General features: G+C 48.0%; 1 protein-coding gene across 1 annotated transcript in view; it reads left to right on the plus strand.

The window, feature by feature from the left end:
* Positions 1-21,474, plus strand: part of daw1 (dynein assembly factor with WDR repeat domains 1) — a 79,677-nt gene that overhangs the window by 32,905 nt on the left and 25,298 nt on the right. Inside the window, exon 8 of the mRNA XM_041180893.1 lies at positions 114-220. Coding sequence (XP_041036827.1) covers positions 114-220 — 107 coding nt within the window. The remainder of the gene's footprint in view (positions 1-113; positions 221-21,474) is intronic.

The raw sequence follows: 21,474 nt of genomic DNA on the forward strand, positions 1-21,474 counted from the left end.
TTTGTGGAACCTTGATGTAGACAGATTGATTGCCATGTTTGCCTACATAACAACAATAACTTTACTTCAAAAATATAGGTTGTTCCTTTCTGATAAACTTATTTTTTTTTCAGGGACATTCCGCTGAAATCATCTCTTTGTCATTTAATACAACAGGGGATAAGATTATCACGGGCTCCTTTGACCATACAGTTTCTGTGTGGGATGTGGGATCTGGCAGGTGTGTAAACTGCTTAATGTGTCATATCAGTCCACATCTTAATCCTGTATGTTTTAAACACCTTTTGGAGCATTCAAATACAAATTTCCTATACAAATTATGGAAAACAAAATGTCATCAAAATTCTTGGTTCACAACAGTACCCACATCCTGTCAATACAAAAAACAACTGTTTATCTCTACTTTTTTCACTTAGCAATCTTTCTATTCTTTAGCAATCGTTTTATTCTTATGGATTAATTCCTTTTAATATTGTGTGCCTTAATATTAGACGCTTTTATCAAACAAGTTCTGAAAAGAAGGTGCGCACATACACCATCCACTGTATTCCCTTTGTACAAAAAATAGAATTAATCAAACATGACAAATACTTTAGAAGTTCATAAATTTTATAAATCCATACTGATTGTCTCTGTTTAGCCTATGTGTTTCTAAGGCCCAGATTTTTGCCAGAGGCTCTCCATTGTGGCAAAAGCAGCTGAAAATTCTAAGCCCCATCCCTGAATACGGCAGTTCATGTTTTCATGGGGCAGGATCTGGGGTGGGGTGCGTTTTGCGCAAGTGCGAGTTATGAAGGCAGCTGGCCATTTAAATCTTCAGCTGCCTCTGAAGTGGGATTTCAGTAGCCCAGGAGTTTGAAACCCAGAGTGTGCAGATTAGGACAGGTAAAACCAGATCTGAACTTCATGGATTTTTTTGGATAGCCAGGGTATCCCTTTGGATATGGTTCCAGACACCTTTTGATGGAGGTCAGGTACCCTTTGATGGAGATCAGGTGCCCTTTGAAATTGTTAAAATTAGGCATAAATATTAATAAACTCAATAATGACAAGCTGATTGCAACTGTTAACAGACCTGTCAAACTCAACAGTCAGAAGCACCTGTCAAAGGCTCTTGTCAAAAATGTCAGAAGTACCTGACAAAAGAAGCTGTCAAGGCAACTGAAAATCCTATCCTTTAAATCTTTGAAAAAAATGAGGTGTTTGAAAGTGCAAGCAATCATTTTTTTTACTCTGTCTGTTAACATAAGCCTGAGGGTTTGCACTACTGGATTAGTGCTGATTTCACAACCATCCATTGTCACAGCAGGGTGCCTGCTTTTTAAACAGTTTGATTGACAGCTAAGTGGTTATAGACTCTTCGATGACTTTCAATGCTTGTTATAAGGAATTGTGCACTTGAATTAAATGTTAGTTGTTATAAGGCTTTATTTAGTTGAAGAAATACAAATGTAGTAAATGGGTTTTATGAATTAAAATGTTTTTTCAATATAGTGAAGTCTGCAATAGACAGTTAGAACTTTATTTCATCACATCAATGTATGGGCCCTGAGGCCTGCCTTGGTGGATACTAGGTGAGTTAGTATGGTAGGTGTAAGGGCAAAGGGTCATGGGTGGGGGAGCATGAGTTGGCACTAAGTTGGCTTAGGGGCTGTGAAGGACCATGGAGTGTGGGTGGGCTAGGTAGGTGATTAAGTTGGAAGAGAGGTAATGAGAAGTTATTGGGTGGGTGGGAGGGACATGAGGGGGCATGGGGAGTGTGCATGGGGGGCTGAGAGCTGGAGGATGTTTCAAGCTTTAATCTTCTTTTAAAATTTTGGACACAGTGCCAGAGCCCTGAGGCAGGCCTTCCACCCAGACTGCCTCCACCCCCAGCGGTCTCCTCACTTCTTCCCGGCTCATCTGCCCTGACTTCTAATCCAGCTTGCCCCTTGGACTGAAAATCCAACGCCCGGGCAGCCATTTTTAAAAATCGGGTACACTGAGCTGGGAATTCTCTAGTCTGTGCGCACCTGACCCAGGAGCGAAAATCTGGGCCTAAGTGTTCACTAATTTCACCATATATTACAGCTCAGAAGTTTACCTGCCACTGACATAAGATTAATTGGCCTATAATTTACTTGGTTATCCCTTTTTCGATTCCTGAACAGAAGTTTAACATTTGCTAATCTTGGATCATTTTAACACACTTGTTATAGATCAAGTTTATTCTTAGAAAATTTGGATTAATGCCTCTGTTATCCTCCTTTGGCCCCTTTCACTATTCTGTAATACATGCCGTCAGGACTTAAGTGATTTTTCTGCTTTAGTTCTATTATTTTATGTAGTTACGTTTGGAATCTTTATCTCTGCGGGCAGAATTTTCTGCTTGATGTGCGGGGAGCGGGCCCTGCCAGTCAGCGTGTAAAGTGACTTGTGGTGACGTTGGGTGAGTGTCCTGATGTCACCGCAGGCCATCGTGATATTTCACTGGGCGGCGCACGATGAAGTTTGACGTGCGCCCGCTATTAATTAACGGGCTAGTTAAGGCTGTTAAATCGTCAATCGACGCTGATTTGCAGGCACATGTGCGAGCTTTGGGTCGGCGCATGGGCGCAACGGGCAGGCAGGTAAGAGATTTTTTAATAAAACTCATACACGGGCGGGATAAGAGGGCTCAGTGGGGTTGTCAGTCTAGTCTGTGAGTATTTATTGCAGAAAGTTTTTTAAACTTGCCTGTGTGATCTGTAGCAGTTCAGAACAAATTCCAGCAGCTTTCTGTGTATTTTGAACCTTCAGGTCAGCACTCTGAAGTCAGGAGGCCTCCTTTTAGCCTGGGTATGGGTTCTGACATGTCCACTGGAGGCAGCTCCTCAGGGAAGGAAGGGAAGGCTAGAAGAAGGAGGAGGCCAGGAGTGCATAATCAGCCTTCAGGGGAGCCGCCTTTGGGAGTACTGGTGCAGGCATAAGAGGTGCAGGGCCAAGAGGTAGTCCAAGGTGGAAGGGGCCGCAGACGACACCCCTATCCTGCTGCCAGGGTATACAGGCGGCGAAGCAGCTACCTCAATATGACTGAGGCACAGTGCCAAAGGAGGCTCTGACTGTCAACTAAATCTGTCAGATGATTGGCCCTGAGATCTATCCTAACTCCTAACACACATGGGGTTTGTGGGCGGACATCCCATACCAGCGGCTCTGAAGGTCACAGTTGCCTTTAACTTCTATGCTTCTTCCAGGGCTCGGTGGGTGATCTTTGCGGTGTCTCCCAATCAGCTGTGCACACTTGTGTCAAGCAAGTTACTGACTATTTGTTCAGGCATGCATTGACCTTCATCCACTTACGTTGGGACCAGGCAAGCCAGACACAGCGAGCCGGAGGTTTCGCAGCCATTGCTGGCTTCCCCCAAGTCCAGGGTGCAATAGACAGCACACGTGACCATCAAGGCGCCAGCAGGTGAGCCTGGTGCCGTTATCAACAGGAAGAGATTCCACTCCATGAACGTGCAGGTAGTGTGTGATAACAGGATGCTGATTCTACAAGTCTATGCCAGGTACCCAGGCAGCTCTCGCTATGCCTGCATCCTCAAATGCTCCCAGGTGCCAGGGCTCTTCAGTGCTCCAGCCCGGCTGGATGGATGGCTGCTGGGTGACAAGGGCTATCCCCTCAGAAGGTGGCTTATGACGTCTCTCCGCCATCCAAGAACAGAAGCTGAGCAGCGGTACAATAGGAGCCAAGCCTCCACAAGGGCTGTGGTGAAGAGAGCCATTGGTGCTCTTAAGATGTGCTTCCGATGCCTGAAGGGCTCAAGGGGCACACTCCAGTACCCCCCAGATCGTGTCTCAGTGATAGTGGTTGCATGCTGCGCTCTCCACGATCTTGCGCTGGAAAGGGGGGCTGCAGTGGATGATGAAGCCATTGACGCAGTGGATGCGGCAGCACACGATGAGGCCAGCACTGATTTTGGGGATGAGGAAGCACAAGGTAATGATGAGGGGCTAAACACTAACCTGGGACTACACCAAGGAGACAGGGACACCCAGGAGACTTTAATCCAACGAGCCTTCAGCTAGCTTCACACAAATGGATCAAGAGGACCAGCCTTGCCTGGCACTTCCATACTCGGCACTTAAGTGCTAAATCTGCCAGTTCATCAGCTGCAACCAAGGGCTTTGGACATAAACTTCAATATCTACTCAAACACTCTTGACTCATATGTAAAACATACAAATCCAGAACCAAGGAGCCACCCTCAGCCATGGTAACACATCTGGTTTTAATTTTCACCATCATAAGGTCACACAAACTAAAACGTTTTTCAAGCATAAACAAATAATTGTTCCCTAATCTAGGGTCAACACAAAAGCAGCAGTGAGAAACCCATGGTGTGCCTAAGGTACCTTATGCTTATGTTCACGGATGCTACGTCTTGGTGCTGCCCCATCGTTTGGAGTGGCATCTGAGACAGCCTGCTGACTCTGCTGTCCTGTTGGCCTCAATGATCTTGGCTGCCACCCTCTGGCCCATGGAGCCTGTGCTGGCCCCGCTGGGAGGGATCTGCCAGGCCCACAGCTGGCATCTCCCCAGTTGTCGCAGCCTCACCCGATGAAGTGGTCACTGGGAGAGGGGCAGAGCAGCTGTTGCCTTCATCTGGAGCACTGTGAGAGGAGCCCACAGATACGACAGACAGCTGCTCCGCCGACGTGAGGTTGTCCCGGACCTCCCTGCTCACCGTTGATGGATGGGCAATGAGCTGGGAAGCTTGAAGCCCACACCATCTCCCACATTAGCAATGACCAGCTGTGGCCACTGGCGCTGTGAGGGCTTGCAGGTCCATGCGTAACCCCAGGAGAATCTACTTGTTCTCCTGGAAGCCCTTCTCCATGAGAGTCGCCACTCTCTCCATGGAGGAAGCATGACGCTCTGCCTTGAGGCTCATTGCATCAGTGATGCTCTGCGTGGACTCCTCCATCACGGACACCAAGCGAAGCATAGTCTCAAAACAAAAACAGAATTACCTGGAAAAACTCAGCAGGTCTGGCAGCATCGGCGGAGAAGAAAAGGGTTGTCGTTTCGAATCCTCATGACCCTTCAACAGAACTGAGTGAATCTTAGGAAAGGGGTGAAATATAAGCTGGTTTAAGGTGGGGGTGGGGAAGGAGAGAAGTGGGGGGGGGGTGGTGTGGTTGTAAAGACAAGCAAGCAGTGATAGGAGCAGATAATCAAAAGATGTCACAGACAAAAGAACAGAAGAACACAGAGGCGTTGAAGGTGGTGATATTATCTAAACGAATGTGCTAATTAAGAATGGATGGTAGGGCACTCAAGGTACAGCTCTAGTGGGGGTGGGGTGGAAAGGCTAACAGGGCATAAAAGATTTAAAAATAATGGAAATAGGTGGGAAAAGAAAAATCTATATAAATTATTGGAAAAAACAAAAGGAAGGGGAAGAAACAGAAAGGGGGTGGGGATGGAGGAGGGAGTTCAAGATCTAAAGTTGTTAAATTCAATATTCAGTCCAGAAGGCTGTAAAGCGCCTAGTTGGAAGATGAGGTGCTGTTCCTCCAGTTTGCATTGGGCTTCACTGGAACAATGCAGCAAGCCAAGGACAGACATGTGGGCAAGAGAGCAGGGTGGAGTGTTAAAATGGCAAGCGACAGGGAGGTTTGGGTCATTCTTGGGGACAGACCACAGGTGTTCTGCAAAGCGGTCGCCCAGTTTACGTTTGGTCTCTCCAATGTAGAGGAGACCGCATTGGGAGCAACGAATGCAGTAGATTAAGTTGGGGGAAATGCAAGTGAAATGCTGCTTCACTTGAAAGGAGTGTTTGGGCCCTTGGACGGTGAGGAGAGAGGAAGTGAAGGGGCAGGTTTGCATCTTTTGCGTGGGCATGGGGCGGTGCCATAGGTGAGGGTTGAGGAGAAGGGGGTTTTGGAGGAGTGGACCAGGGTGTCCCGGAGGGAACGATCCCTACGGAATGCCGCCAGGGGGGTGGGGGGGGGCGGGGGGAAGATGTGTTTGGTGGTGGCATCATGCTGGAGTTGGCGGAAATGGCAAAGGATGATCCTTTGAATGCGGAGGCTGGTGGGGTGATAAGTGAGGACTCTTGCCCACATGTCTGTCTTTAGCTTGCTGCATTGTTTCAGTGAAGCCCAATGCAAATGGAGGAACAGCACCTCATCTTCCGACTAGACACTTTACAGCCTTCTGGACTGAATATTGAATTCAACAACTTTAGATCTTGAACTCCCTCCTCCATCCCCACCCCCTTTCTGCTTCTTCCCCCTTCCTTTTGTTTTTTCCAATAATTTATATAGATTTTTCTTTTCCCACCTATTTCCATTATTTTTAAATCTTTTATGCCCTGCTAGCCTTTCCACCCCACCCCTACTAGAGTACCTTGAGTACCTAGAGAACCTATGGAGACGAATGTTGGTGGGGTGGCAAATCGTCAGGAGGATACCCTTACATTACAAGTGGATACAGACGGGCTGGTCAGATGGCCTAAGGAATGCTAAATGGAATGTTATGAGGATAAGTGTGAGGTAATGCACTTGGGCAGGAGAAACAAGGTATGGGAATGCATGAGGAATGATAGGAGCGTGGAAAGTAAGGAGGATCAGAGGAACCTTGCTTGGCATGTCAACAGGCCTGTTAAGGTAGCAGGACAGGTACATAAGGCATTTAAGAAGGTAAATGCCATACTTGCCTATATTAGCCGAGGAATAGAATATAGGAACAGGGAGGTCATGTTGCAAGTGCAGAAAACGCTGCTTAAGCCACAGCTATAATTCAGCATGCAGTAGTGATATATGCTTCACAGGAAGGATGTGATTGGAGTGGAGAGAGTGCAGAGGTCATTGACTAGGATGCTGGCTGGGCTGGAGAGTTTGACTTATGAGGAGACATAGCATAAACTGGGGTTATTTCCCCTGGAGCAGAGGAGATTGAGGGGTGACATTATTGAGGTTTATAACATTGAGGGGCATAGATAGGGTCGACAGAAAGGAACTTTTCCCCTTGGCAGTGGGATGAGTAACCCAGGTGGCATTGATTTAAGGTAAGAGGCATGAGGTTGACAGGTTATGTGATGAGCAACTTTTGCACACAGTAATATGGGACGCACTGACTGAAAGGCTGGTGGACGCAGAAACCCCCCTAACATGTAATAAGTATTTGGATGTGCAGTTGCGATGCCATGGCACACAAGGCCATGGGGATAGTGGTTGGAAATGGGATAAGGCAACTTTAGAAGATGCTTGACACGCGATCTCTGAAGGGCTGAGGGACCTTTGTCTATGACCCACACCTCTGACTCTATCAGTCTGTGAATGAGCAATGTTGCAACAACAACAAATCACACAATCATCAGTACTATAGATGGTGGGAAGACAGAGCGGATGTCACTGTTAACCTCAAATACCTGGCCATTCCACCCCAGCCTCACTGACACCAGTGGACCTGGGCACATGGCGCCTCTCAAGCTCCAGGTTCTCCTGCTCGAAGCGGCTTAAAATCATGAGCTGGGCCTGGCCGCCTCTAGTCCGCAAACACTCACATGCATTGTGAGCATTCTTCTCCCGAAAAACAGAGTAGACCATTCATTGAGGCTAATTGCACATGGACTCTGCACACGCACGCTGCACCCCAACCACAGTGGCCCATACCTGGCCTCCAGTGCCTCCTCTTCCTGGCTACTGCTGATCAGTCACATAAAGATAGTATGTCTGCTCCCAAACTTCCCCCCCCCACCCACCCTCCCACGGCCACTTTGGACACATTTTGCGTCCATCACTTTAGGAAACACACAGTCTTAGCTCCCATAACAAGGATGCGCAACTACGTACAGCTTCGAGTGCAGCAGATGGCTCTTGGCCGCGAGACTTTGAGGCTACCCTTCCACAATCTCATCACCGTGAATAGGACACGGGTTGGAGTTCTGAGTATGTGCCTAGCTGCATCTCCAAGTTGCCCCCAGACTAGTCATGTGCGACTAAGAGCAACACATGATGTGAGGGAGAACTCATTTCCTCATGAACCACTCAGGTTGATGTAAGCATGGACACTATCTGCCTGCCCACCCAGCATACAAGAAATGCCCAACATGATTCAATGTAGTCACAACAGTAAGACTTGGAGGTTGTCGGGGGTGGGGGCTCTAAGGCTAAGGCTACCTGCTGGGTTAAATGCCCAATGCCAACAGGATACTAACTCTACCAGAGCACAACAAACCATTGAAATGCTTATGGCACTGGATCCAGGTGTGCCACACCATGTCGTGGGAGCTCACCACCTCTGCCACCTCCTCCCAGGCACATTTGGTCATGTTGGGGGACCCCCTTCTTCCAATACCTGCTGCTGTGCTACCGCCTCCTTGAGGGTAGCAAGGCAGTCATCAGAAAAGTGAGGGGCTCATTGGTCCCCCGTTGGCTTACCCTGCAGCCTGCCCTGCTCCTGTGGCAAACACTGCAGCCTGCCCTACTCCTCTACCCTTCCCTCCAATGTGTTCTGCTCAGCAGTCCCCCTGCGGTGTGACCTGGACATGGCCATTGTGAGCAGCCTACATGAGGCTGCCAGGCCTTCCTTTAAACAGACTGCTGGGTCGCCATTGGACCCGGTGGCCTGTGCACGCCCGCTGTAGCCTGCACACTCCTGCTATTCACAGGAGTCGGAAGTGCACTGGGCAGGCCTTAATTGGCCTGCCCGCCCAAAATGGCAGCGCAGCCCCCCCCCCCCCCGATCATGGGCGCAAATCGGGTCCATGGCCGCTCCTGCTCCGCCCACCCGACAGGCAGACAATTCTGCCCTATAAGTGGCCTTTTTCTCAATCATCTTAGCTATTTCTACAGTTACAGTTTCAGCTTCCTCTATTATTAGCATGGATAGAAGATTAGCTGGCTGGCAGAAAACAGTGAGTATCCATTAATGGGTCTTTTCCTGATTGGCAGGATGTGACGAGTGGAGTCCCACGTGTCTGTGTTGGGGCCTCAACTTTTTACAATTTAACTCAATGATATAGATGAGGGGAGTGAAGGCATGTGAGCTAAATTTGCAGATGACACAAAGATAGTTAGGAATGTATGTTGTGAAGAGGACATAAGATTGCAGATGGATGTAGATGAGTGGGTAAAAATCTGCCAGATGGAGCATGATGTGGGAAAATGTGAAGTTGTTCACTTTGGCAGAAAGAATAAAAAAGCAGAATATTAAACTGAGAGCAGCTGCAGAATTTTGAGGTGCAGAGGGATCTAGGTGTTCTAGTGCATGAGCCACAAAAAGTTAGTATGCAGGTACACAAGTAATTAAGAAGGCTAATGGAAAGCTATCCTTTATTATGAGAGGAATTGACCATAAAAGTAAGGATGATATGCTTCAGTTATACAGGGCTTTGGGGAGACTACATCTCAAATATTGTGTGCAATTTTGGTTTCCTTATTTAAGGAAGTGTGTAAATGCATTGGAGGCAGTTCAGAGGAGATTTTCTAGGTTGAAACCAGGAATGAGCAGGTTGTCTTATGAGGAAAGGTTAGACAGATTGGGCTTGTTTCCACTGGAGTTTAGAATAGTGAGCGGTGACTTGATTGAAGTATATAAGATCCTGAACGGTATTAACAATGTGGACATGGAAAGGATGTTTCCTCTTGTGGGTGAGCCCAGAACTAGGGGGCACTGTTTTAAAATTAGGGGTTGCCCTTTTAGGACAGCGTTGAGGAGAAAATTTTTCTGAGGGTTGTGCAACTTTGGAACTCTTTGCCTCAGAAGGAGTTGGGAGGCGGAGGTAGATAGATTCTTGTTAGGCAAGGGAATCAAAGGTTGTCAAGGGTAGAGTGTGGAATTTGAAACATAAACAGATCAGCTATGATCCTATTGAATGGTGGAGCAGGCTCGAGGGGCTGTATGGTCTACTTCTGCTCTTATTTTGCGTGTTTGTGTGTTTATATTAAAATTGAGACATAAAGACTTATTAAGAACGCCACTCTGTCTCCAAATAATTCCCCCCTGCCTTCTTTAATAACACCTTTGTGAGAACTGACCTTTATCATTTATGCTCAGCGTCAATCTTCCTCTTCCTCTTAACCTTTCTAATCACTTCTTTTGCTTTACTTCTATTATAGTATTCCTTTATATAGTATATATTTCTCATAGATTTTTTTCTCTTTCATTTTTATATATTTGTATTTTCCTGTTTCTATAGTCAATTTATCCATTGACCCAGCTATTGATGCACCTCTTTACTTCCTAGCAGGAACATATTTAATCCGTTCCTTATTCAGCTTGTACCTGAATACCCACTACTTTGACTACTGTTTGATTAGCCATTTTTAAGTGAATTAATCAGAAATAGATCCCAGTGAAATCAGCTAATTTCCTATCCACTTCCCTTATCTTAATCTATTCCCTCTGAATCTAAAACAAAAACAAAAATACCTGGAAAAACTCAGCAGGTCTGGCAGCATCTGCGGAGAGGAAAACAATTAACGTTTCGAGTCCGAATGACCCTTCAACAGAACTAAGTAAAAATAGAAAAGAGGTGAAATATAAGCTGGTTTAAGGGGAGGTGGGACAAGTAGAGCTGGATAAAGGGCCAGTGATAGGTGGAGATAACCAAAAGATGTCACAGCCAAAAGGACAAAGAGGTGTTGAAGATGGTGATATTATCTAAGGAATATTTTTTTTTTCCCTCTGAATCTAATTTTGCTGTGAACCTAATTAGATTGTGAGCACTATTTACCACTGACACAGCCCGACCCACCACTGGACTCCTCCCCATGACCCTCACTACCTCCCCTGACAAACGCCCTGATCCCGCTCGGGACTCCCCCATGGCCCCCAATACCTCATGACTACTCCCCTGAGCCCCCTGACCTGACAGTCTACCGACCTGACATATGCCCACCGGCATGAACTCCCAACCCCAAGCCCCACCTGACCTAACTCACCACCCCGCCCCACCCCGGTCCAAGTCTATCCCTAACCCCCTTCCCCAGACCTGACTCGACCCAGCACCCCTCCCACCCACACCCTGGCCTGACCCGCAGCCCCCCACCCAATCAGGCCGACCCCGACTACCCCTCCTGGACTCGACAGTAGGCCTTGGGAACCCACTGCGCTGGAGTGATCTCCCCGGCCTGAGTTGGAAGGTCGGACTAGATAGGAACATTTCATTTTTAGGTAAGAAACTAGGAGTGGAGTGGCAATCTGCCTCAATTGTCACCCCATCGGAAGTTATGGGCCCAAATATTGCAAATACTACAAAGGCTGTGGGCCCTGACAATATCCCAGCAATAGTACTGAAGACTTGTGCTCCAGAACTAGCCAGGCCCCTAGCCAAGCTGTTCCAGTACAGCTACAACACTGGCATCTACCTGACTATGTGGAAAATTGCCCAGGTATGTCTTGTACGCAAAAAAGCAGGACAAATTCAACCAAGCCAATTACCGTCTCATCAGTCAACTCCCAGCTCAGACATTGCCAATATGCAAACCTTAGAGGGTAACTTGGAGGCAGGACTTAAAGATAGTGAATCAATGGGAATGAGTGGCCTGCAACCAAGGCAGTGTGAAAGGGTAACATCGGTACTAGCATCCTGGAGGACAAGGTCGTTCATGAGCTGTGCAGCAGGGTACTCAGATGAGGACTTCGATGAAGTAACGATAAAAAAAAGGTTGATGGGCATGTACAATGAAATGTTTGGTGCATAGACAGGCCTGCCATAAAATCTGCTGTCACTTCCAAGGAGCATGGAGGCATCCTGTGCCGACTTGGGCTTGTGCACAGGGCTTTTCCGAGATATTGGAGTCCATCCTTTTCAACGTGAAAATGTTGGCCAACTCCATGTCAGCACTTGCGAACCTAGCCATGATGCAGCATCTGATGGCCAATATCCTTGGTTCCATTGAACCACAAGCAGGAGCTACCCAGTATCTAAGTGCTGCAGCAGAAGCTCAGATTAAGACCATGAATTCTTTGTTGGTTGCTTTGCAAGCACAGCTTGGTGCCATGCAGGCTCAGACTGCTGCCATCATGCTTGCAAATACCAATGTTCAGTGGGGCTTTCAAGGTCTTGCAGCTGTCTAGCAACCTGTACTGAAACAGATTACTAGAATTTTGAGCTGGCAGTCTGGGAAAGTAGCAGTGATTCACTGGGGCATGTTGTTCTTTCTCAGGATGACAGCATTTATATACAAACCACAGCCACTTCGCCATTGCCCTTGCTGTGTTGTCTGCCAATCAGGAAGCTGAAATTGCTGCATGTCAATGTGGTGCAGTCCAAAGCTGGGCTTTCTATGGTCTGGGCTGCTTGACAGCATTCTTCAAAGTCATCTCTAGTCGCGCCCACTGAAAGCAAATAGTGTGCTGCAACCACAGGGTAGCACTGCGTAGGAGCATTTGGTCAGACAAAGTCAAATGTAAGTCAGGCACAAGGAAGACACAAGGGTGTTTAATTGATTTTTGTATGGAATATTAGATGGTTTGTTCGATGAAGTTGATTTGGAATGGCTGTTTTTAAATGGGTTTTATATCAGCATTGAGGCCAAGAGGAAGCTGCATTGGCCAATGCCAAAGGAGAGGTGTTGTGTGGGCCTGTTGCAGAATGGGGATTTCAAATTCTGGTCAGTGGAACCACAGTCCACAGACATCCTGGCTAGAAATGAGATGTGTTGACTTCCTTCTCCCTTCCTCCTGCTCCTCAGTTGCTCTCTTCATACTGGTGGCAAGAGCTGTGCCCTCATGATGGTGGGGTTGTGTAGGATAAAGCAGACTATGACAATCATGACACATGCTGCAGTGGATATTGCAGGGCTCCTCCAGAGTTATCCAGACAGCAGAACTGTTTCTTGAGCATCTCAATAATCTACTCTCTCATTAGACACATAATAGCCATGTGCGGTTGGATTGCTCAGCAAGTTCATTCAAACAAAAGAAATAGAAGCAGAAGTAAATAATACAACCCGTTAAGCCTGTTCTGCCATTCAATATGATCATGGCTGATATTTGGCTTTAAGTGCATTTTTTTGCCCACTCCCATAAGACCATAAGACATGGGAGCAGAAATTAGGCCAATCGGTGCATCGAGTCTGCTCCACCATTCAATCATGGCTGATAAGTTTCTCAACCCCATTCTCCCACCTTCTCCCCGTAACCTTTGTTCCTCTTACCAATCAAGAACCTATCTATCTTGGTCTTAAATACACATATCCCCATATGCCTTAATTCCCCAAGGGACCAAACATCTGTGTACCATGAGTCAAGTGTAAAGTGAATGCTCTTGTCACCTAGCAGCCACTCTCTGGTTTGACACAGTTGCTCAAATACTGAGGGAACTGCATACTGACACAGAATAAATGCATCATGACTGCTGCCAGGATAGTAAGCATTAACCTGCATGATGTGCTAAGCATAGTTACGCAAGAACAGTGCATCCATGGAGCAGAACCTCTTGTGGTTTCAGTATTTTTCAGCATTTAGATATGGCACCCACAAAGCCAAGTGGACTCTTGATAGCAGCCTGCACCATGGGGAAGCCCGCTCTCCTGGCAATGCCATATGCATGCTCTGCCTGCTTCTCTTTGTGCAGGGAGAACACTATGAACTGCCCTCTCCTGGCATAAAGAGGATCAGTCACCACTCATTTCAGCTGTTAATGGCTAATTGGGAGATGTTACGGATATCATTTTCTCCAGCCTGGAAGTATCCAAATAGAAAGAAATTCATGGTCATGTCCATTTTCAGAGCAGGTCTGCCTGCAGGAGGTGCCAGATTTCCATGAGCACCTCCTTCATAAAATGGAGTCAACTCCTGCCTTAGGTTGGAAACTCTGGGTTAATAAGGCCCTACTCTTCACCCTCCTCCACCCTCTGTGAGCAGCTTGCTGTCTCCCATGTCCCCCTGATGCTGCAGGCCAAGGGGGATGGTTACCATAACTGGGAGCAAGTGATCTGACCAGAATCCTTGAAGTCAAAACCACGGCCTTCTCCATGTGCAGCACTACCATTGACTTCACCAAATTTAAACAGCTGTGTCCACCAACAACTTCTGCAAACTCATAGAGTGAGTAGAAATTAATTATCAATAACTCAAGAATGGTTGATGATCCCTTTAAATAGTGCTGAAGGGAAGGTGTCTTTCCTGCTGCTGAATGCATGTTCAGCTGTGGGTGTTTAAGAAAAAGCTGGAGCGGAGAGTCATCCTACAGTCTTAAAAGTGGCTGCTGAGATAGTAGATACGTTGGTTTTAATTTTCCAAAAATCCCTAGATTCTGGAAAGCTCCCATCATATTTGAAAATACAGGCTGCTATCAAATATAACTCTTCGGGAAAGGAGGGAGACAAAGCTGGAAACTACAGGCCAGTTAGCCTAATATCTGTCATGGGGAAAATGCTGGAATCTATTATTAAGGAGGTTATAGCAAGGCAGTTAGAAAATCTCAATGCAATCAAGCAGTTGACATGGTTTTGTGAAAGGGAAATAGTGTTTGACTAATTTATTCAAGTTCTTTAGGGAAATAAACAATGGATAAAGGGAAATCTGTGTATGTGGTACTTACATTTCCAGAAGGCATTTGACAAGGTGCCACACCAAAGGCTACTACACGAAATCAGAGCTCATGGCATAGGAGGTAATATATTAGCATGGATAGAGGATTGGTTAGCTAACAGGGAGCTTAGAGTAGACATAAATGGGTCAGTTTCAGGTTGGTAAGATGTGACGAGTGGAGTGCTGTTGGAATCAGTGCTGGGGCCTCAGTCTATGTACAATCTATATCAATGACTTGGATGAAGGAATTGAATGTATGGTTGCTAAATTTGCTGATAACACAAAGGCAGATTTGAGAGTAAGTTGTGAAGAGGACATGAGGAGTCTGCAAAAGGACATGGATAGGTTAAGTTTGCAGGTACAGCAATTGATAGGAAGGCAAATAGAATGTTGTCGTTTATTGCAGGGGGAATGGAAAATAAAAGTAGAGAAGATTTGCTACTGAAGTACAGGGCATTGGTGAGAATACATCTAGAATACTGTGTACAGTTTTGGTCTCCTTATTTAAGAAAGGACATAATTGCATTAGATGCAGTGCAGAAAAGGTTAATGATTTATTTCTGGAATGAAGAAATTGATTTCTGAGGACAGGTTGGGCCTGCATCTATTGGAGTTTAGAAGAATGAGAGGTAATCTTATTGAAACATTTAAGATCCTGAGGAGACTTGACAAGGTGGATGCTGAAAGGATGGTTTCCCCTTGTGGGAGAGATTAGAACTAGGATGCACAGTTTAAAATTAAGGGGTCTCCTATTTAAGATGGAGATGAAGAAAATTTTTTTCTCTCGTAGGGCCGTTAGTCTATAGAATTCTCTTGCCCAGAGAGCGATGGAGGCAGGGGCATTGAATATTTTTAAGGCTGAGTTAAATCGATTCTTGACTGACAAGGGAATGAAAGGATAGACAGGAAAGCAGAGGCCAGAATTAGATCAGCCATGATCTTATTATGGAGCAGGCTCGAGATGCCGAATAGCCTACTCCTGTTCCTAATTTGTACATTTGTATGAAAATGGTGGCACTGGCATCAAATATGCATTACATGTTAACTAATACAAAAACAAAAACAGAATTACCTGGAAAAACTCAGCAGGTCTGGCAGCATCGGCGGAGAACAAAAGAGTTGACGTTTCGAGTCCTCATGACCCTTCGACAGAACTTGAGTTCGAGTCCAAGAAAGAGTTGAAATATAAGCAGGTTTAAGGTTTAATTCTGTTTTTGTTTTTGTTTTGGATTTCCAGCATCCGCAGTTTTTTTGTTTTCATCCACATGTTAACTAATGTTGCTACAACCAGGTGGGAAGGGGTGAACTGGCTCCCCTTTATTCAACCTCCTCAGGTGGCCACAGCATAGGTTTTAGAGTGGCATTGTGTCAAATTTGCACTAAGTGCAGTAGTGGGCAGGAAAAAGAACGTTTTACCCACCTGCTGCAATGGCGGCTTTTCATGCCATATCGTCCCAATCCTGCCTCATTAATCATGCATTCCCTGGAAACACACCTTTCAATGGCGGGCAGGCTCTCATTCACCCGCCATGCCGTCACTTTGCCTCTTCCTCATGCCGGGCATCATATTTAAAGTGCAGCTGTGCGCACACCTCTCAGTGCTTCCAAACCAGAACTGCTGTACAGAAGACATGGCCCTGAAAGGCAGCCCCCCAATTTAGAGCCACATCCCTGTAATGCCTTTTGGACCCCGTGGAGGCCCACCATGATGTCCTCAAACCCCATTCTGGACGAAGGCCAGCAAGCAAGGGAGGCAGTAGCAGCGATGGTCAGCACCAATGCCCTGCAAAAGAGGACAGCCACCCAGTGCCGCAAAAGGATGAATGGTCTCATCTGTTCCACCAGGGTAAGTCACTCTTCTCATCAATCTCAACTCACGGACCCATGACACATCCACAGGGATCTTACACCTCAAGGGACACAACAACTAACACACACAACCTCACATCTCCATCCGGCTCATATCCTCTCAAACTTGTGTCCTCATCCTGTCCATCGCTCTGCTCACCACACAAACATTTCATGCAGTCCATGTGTCCTGCTCACACTCTCCATCTGTTTTCATGGAGGAGAAGCTGGCTCAAAGCAGCAGGGAAAGGTCCCACACCGGGGTTGGAGTGGCCCATGTTAGGCCCTTCACTCACTTTGAGGAATGTGCCATCGTGCTGACTGGTGCGTATGTGAACTGTGCCTACATCAATGTTGAGATCGGTGGCAAACACCCACGTGAGAATCCTGCATCACACCATCCCTCTCTCAATGCAAATGTGAGCCCCTTCTCTCTTGCTTTTGACCCTGCTGTCATGCACTAATTATCTCTACATTGGTTCACAGGGAACTCTGCCAAGCGACTGACACCCTCAGCTAGCCAGTTCCTCAGCTCCATCCAGCTCCTCATCTCCAACCAAAAGGACACCTCCTCCATTTAAGAGCTGGAAATAAACAGCCTGGATGATCTGGCACAGTGCTTACCTACACACTCCTCCAGCACAGATACACACACCTTGGTGGGACCTAGATCTAGAGCAGGCTCATGTTCATAATCTGGTGGTCACTGCACGGACATGTGCTTGCAGCAGGAGGAGGCATGTTCAGCCGAGCTTCCCAGCACTCAGACGACTGTTGAGGAAGAGGCATCTGTGAGATCTGAGTCAGATGACAGGCCTCTGGATTCAGCCTTCCAACTCATCATGGAGGGTCAGCAGAAGGCAGGGGAAAATCATGCAGAGCTGTTGGAAGCTCTCAACAGAGTGACATGCAAGTCGGAGGAGTGCGTCCGCCTGCTCTCTGAGAAAGTGGTTCTCTAATTTGCATGTATCGAATTTTTCATAGGAAGGACGGTGGACGCCATGGAGACCCTGGTCCAGCAGAACGCATAGATGCATGAGAGGAGCATGGGCGGCTTCCGACAGTGGCAATGCGAGAGGGAAACGGGGCAATCCTCGATATCCCTCAAGGTGCTCCTTCCCCTTAAGGATTCAGGCCAGGGTCTTCAGGCACCCAAAGGGAGGAAGAGAGGTAGCTGGTCATCTCTGGGTCATCTACTAAGGAATCTCAGAGGCTGTCCGCTTCCTCCAAGTCCCCTTCGCCTGTGACCTCCTCAAGTTCGTCCTCTGTCACCGCAGAAGGAGCAGCTGGCCCACAGGATGTCAGCCAAAGCAAGTCACGGCCCCCAAGATATCGACTCTCCAGAGGACCCATGCCGTAGTCATCAGAGCCAACCATTGCACAGGCTGTCTCCACCTCTTCTGTGGATGTCAGGGCAGCACCTTGGAGTGTTAAGCCTAGAAAAGTTATTCTGATCACAGCTCATTGCACGGGTGAACACATTTTGTCACTTTATAATCTGAAAATATATTTTCACTGAATGATGTGTAATGGTCCCTTTCAGCTTCATTTACAGGCTTCACGAATCCTCCCCCTGTATCCCCCTTGCCCCTGACCCCACCACTAGCAGTTCAGCAACATGCAGCAGGCCCACGTGTGATCTTGGATGGGGAAGTCTGTGTGTGGCAGGGCCTTTCAGAGCCTCGTGCAAGCCTCAGAGCCTTTTGCCAGGCACTCGGCTCCTTCCCCCATCACACTCATCTCAACGCCTTGCGCATTTTCAGTGCTGCCTGCTGGGGTTCACTTTCAGTTGTCCACCTGACCTGTCCTGCAGTTCTGCTGACCCACTGATCACACTCCCATGCAGTACCTGTTCCCACGCACCATGAGTCTCCTTTCACTTTTGGATTTGCAAAAACAGTACGTTTAACATTCTTCTCCAGCTGCCCATCCTTTACCTTCCCCCTGTCACCAATGTCCTTTCCCCCATCACTGTCGGACCCCCCGGTATCACCATTCACCTCCCCACTGTCACCTACCAGCCACAACCCTTTTCTTTCAGGGATGTCCAGGTGAACGTGCATTTTCCTAAAAATCTCGCCCCATCCATATTAACCTTCCCCTGACCCCCAGGGTCCATGTTTGCCTTCGAGTCCCCATCAACCACCCCTTCTACCATCGCATCCTCACCCTTCCACCCTACCGCCTCACTCTGCTCTCTCTCATCTCACCATTCCCTCCAGTCATCGCTCCACAGACCCCTCACTTGCATGTTCACCTGGTCATCCCCACCCTTACTCCTTCCCCCCTCCGGACTCTTTCGCCCCCTTAGAACTCCTCCCCCCACCTTAGAATTCCTGCCCCCTCAGAACTCCTTCCTTCATTGGAACTTTTTCCCCATTTGGAACTCCTTACCCCCTTGGAATTCCTTTCCACTTCACTGGACTCATTCTCCCCTTCCTTACTCCTTCCTCCACCCTTACTCCTTCCTCCGCCCTTACTCCTCCCCCATCTCCAGACTCCTTCCTCTCCCGAGACTCCTTCCCCACTCTGGACTCCTTCCCCACTCTGGACTCCTTCCCCCTCTGGACTCCTTCCCTCTGGATTCCTTCTTACCCCCAGTACTCCTTCCCCGCCCCGGACTCCATCCTCCCCCCGGATGACTCCTCCCCCCCCGCCTACCCCAGACTCCATCCTCCTCCCTGGACTCCTTCCTCCCTCCACTCACCCCCCCCCCCCCCCACCCCCTCCTGGACTCCATCCCCCCCTCTCTGAACTCCTTCCCATACACCTTACTGCTTACAACTACCTCTCCAGTTACCGTATGTTCCCCTGTTACCCCCTCCTGTCCCCATACTCCTTCCACCCTCCCAACGTCTCTCCCTTGACACATCTTCCTCTCCCAGTCAAACCTAGACCTTCTTCTCCCATTTCTCCCCCCCCACCGACCCCCAGTACATCTTCCTCTCCCACTCACAGCTGGACCTTCCTCTCCACCCCTTCAACGATCATCCGTAGCAGACCATGGCCAAGACACTGAAGTCCCAATGCAAACCCTCAGCAGTGATTTTCCACCTTCCCTGAGCTGCTTTGCGATGGAGCCATGCTGATGAGAATCCACCCAGCATGTGATGGACGTTCCCCCAGGATCCGGTTGTTGTTGGGCTCCAGCACCTTCTGCTCCTCGAATGTCCACGATGTGAGCAAGGCCCTGACAAGTCCCGATTTCTGCACGCCACACTTGTCAAGATGTGCTCAGCACAGACATGTTTTCCCACCAATGTGGGCGGTAAATTTGATGTGGGATGATTTCAACAATCTGGGCTTATAATAATATGCAGATGTATTACAATGAAGGTCCCGACGTCCGACGGTTGGAAATGTGGCCCATCATTGACGGGTGGAGCAGGTGATTGCAAGCGTGTTTCATGATGGCGTGAAACTGATTTTTGGCATTCCTGCCATATTGTGCGCTCACACCAGCCATGATGCCCGCCACCAATGGGAGCGGACGATTCTGCCCTTATATCCTCGTGAAACGAAAACTGCCTTTTCCAGATCAGAATGTATTTAACTAGGCTGTGAGCAGTGAAGGCGTCAATCAAACAAGGTTTTCGAGTCAAAGAAAGAGCAAATTTATTAATCATTAAACCTGTGAAAAACAATTAAATATGGCATCAAGCATTCAGCTCTCATGCAATCATTAGGGCCCAAACATGCACACGCACACGCACACACACAAACAAACACCGGACAGAATTTTTCGCTCAGCGTGCTCGAGCTTAGAATAGCGTGCGATGACTCTGGTGAGTGTCCTGGTGTCATCACACACATGTGATATTTTGCTCGGTGGCTGCGCATGGATGCCGGATCTGTGCCCACCATTAATTTGGAGGCCAGTTAAGGTCATTAAAAAGTCAATTGGCACTAATTTTTTGTTGCCTATGCAATTTCGCGCTCGCCGCACAGGCAAAAGAGGCAAGTGGACAGACGACAATTTCAAAACCTCATCCACGGACGGGATAAAAACGGTCAACAGCATTGCCAGTGTGAGGAGTGAGGAGTTTGGTAGATAGTTTGCTGCTGGTGACTTATTGGTATATGGCAGCTTCATCTCTGTTTGGGGCTTCATTGTTAGTATTTCTAGGCTTTATTTCAGGACTCCTTGGTGTCTCCAAGTAGCTCAGGGAACTCAAACCATGTGGATCCTTCCAGCCTTCTGTTACCTGGTAATGGGGATTATGGTCTTCGCTGGCTGCACCTCCTTTGATGAGGAAGAGATGGGTAGAAGGGAGAGGAGGCCAAGCGACATGGTGCAGCTTCCAGGGAAGTGACCTGTGAGAGGAGAGGCGCAGGCACAGGGGACGTAGGGCCAGCTGGCCGTCCTTGGCGGAAGGGGCTGCAGAAGACGCCACTATCCTGCTGCCAGGGTTTGTGGGTGGGGATGCAGCTACCCCAACATGTCTGAGGTGCAATTCTGAAGGAGGTTCTGCCTCTCAAGGGAGACAGTGACCTCCATCTGTCAGATATTTGGGCATGAGATCACCTCCGACTGTGTGGGTGGACCCCATGCCAGTGGCTCTGAAAATCACAGTGGCCCCCGACTTCTATGCCGCCAGCTCTTTCCAGGGTTCAGTGGGAGATCTGTGTGGAGTCTCCCAATCAGCTGTCCATTGTTGCATCAAGCTGGTGACAGAAACTCTGTCCAGGCAGATATTGACTTTCATTCATTTCCGTACGGACAAGGCCAGCCAGACTGAGCAAGCCAGAGGCTTTGCAGCGATTGGGTTCCCCCGCATCCAGGGTGCAATCCACTGCACACATGTGGCCATCAAGGCGCCAGCAGGTCAGCTGGGTGCCTTCAATAACAGGAATGGATTTCACTCTATGAACGTGCAGATAGTATGAGACCATAGGATGCATGTTCTGCAAGTCTATGTAAGGTACCCAGGCAGCCCCCATGAATCTTACATCCACAGAAACTCCCAGGTGCTGAGGATCTTCAGTGCTGCAGCGCGACTGATGGATGACTGCTGAGTGACAAGGGCTATCGCTTGAAAAGGTGGCTTATGACCCCTCTCTGCCACCCAAGAACACAGAGCAATGGTATAACAGGAGCCATGCCTCCACTA

Source organism: Carcharodon carcharias, chromosome 2 (genome assembly GCF_017639515.1).
Source record: "Carcharodon carcharias isolate sCarCar2 chromosome 2, sCarCar2.pri, whole genome shotgun sequence".
Taxonomy (NCBI): Eukaryota; Metazoa; Chordata; class Chondrichthyes; order Lamniformes; family Lamnidae; genus Carcharodon; species Carcharodon carcharias.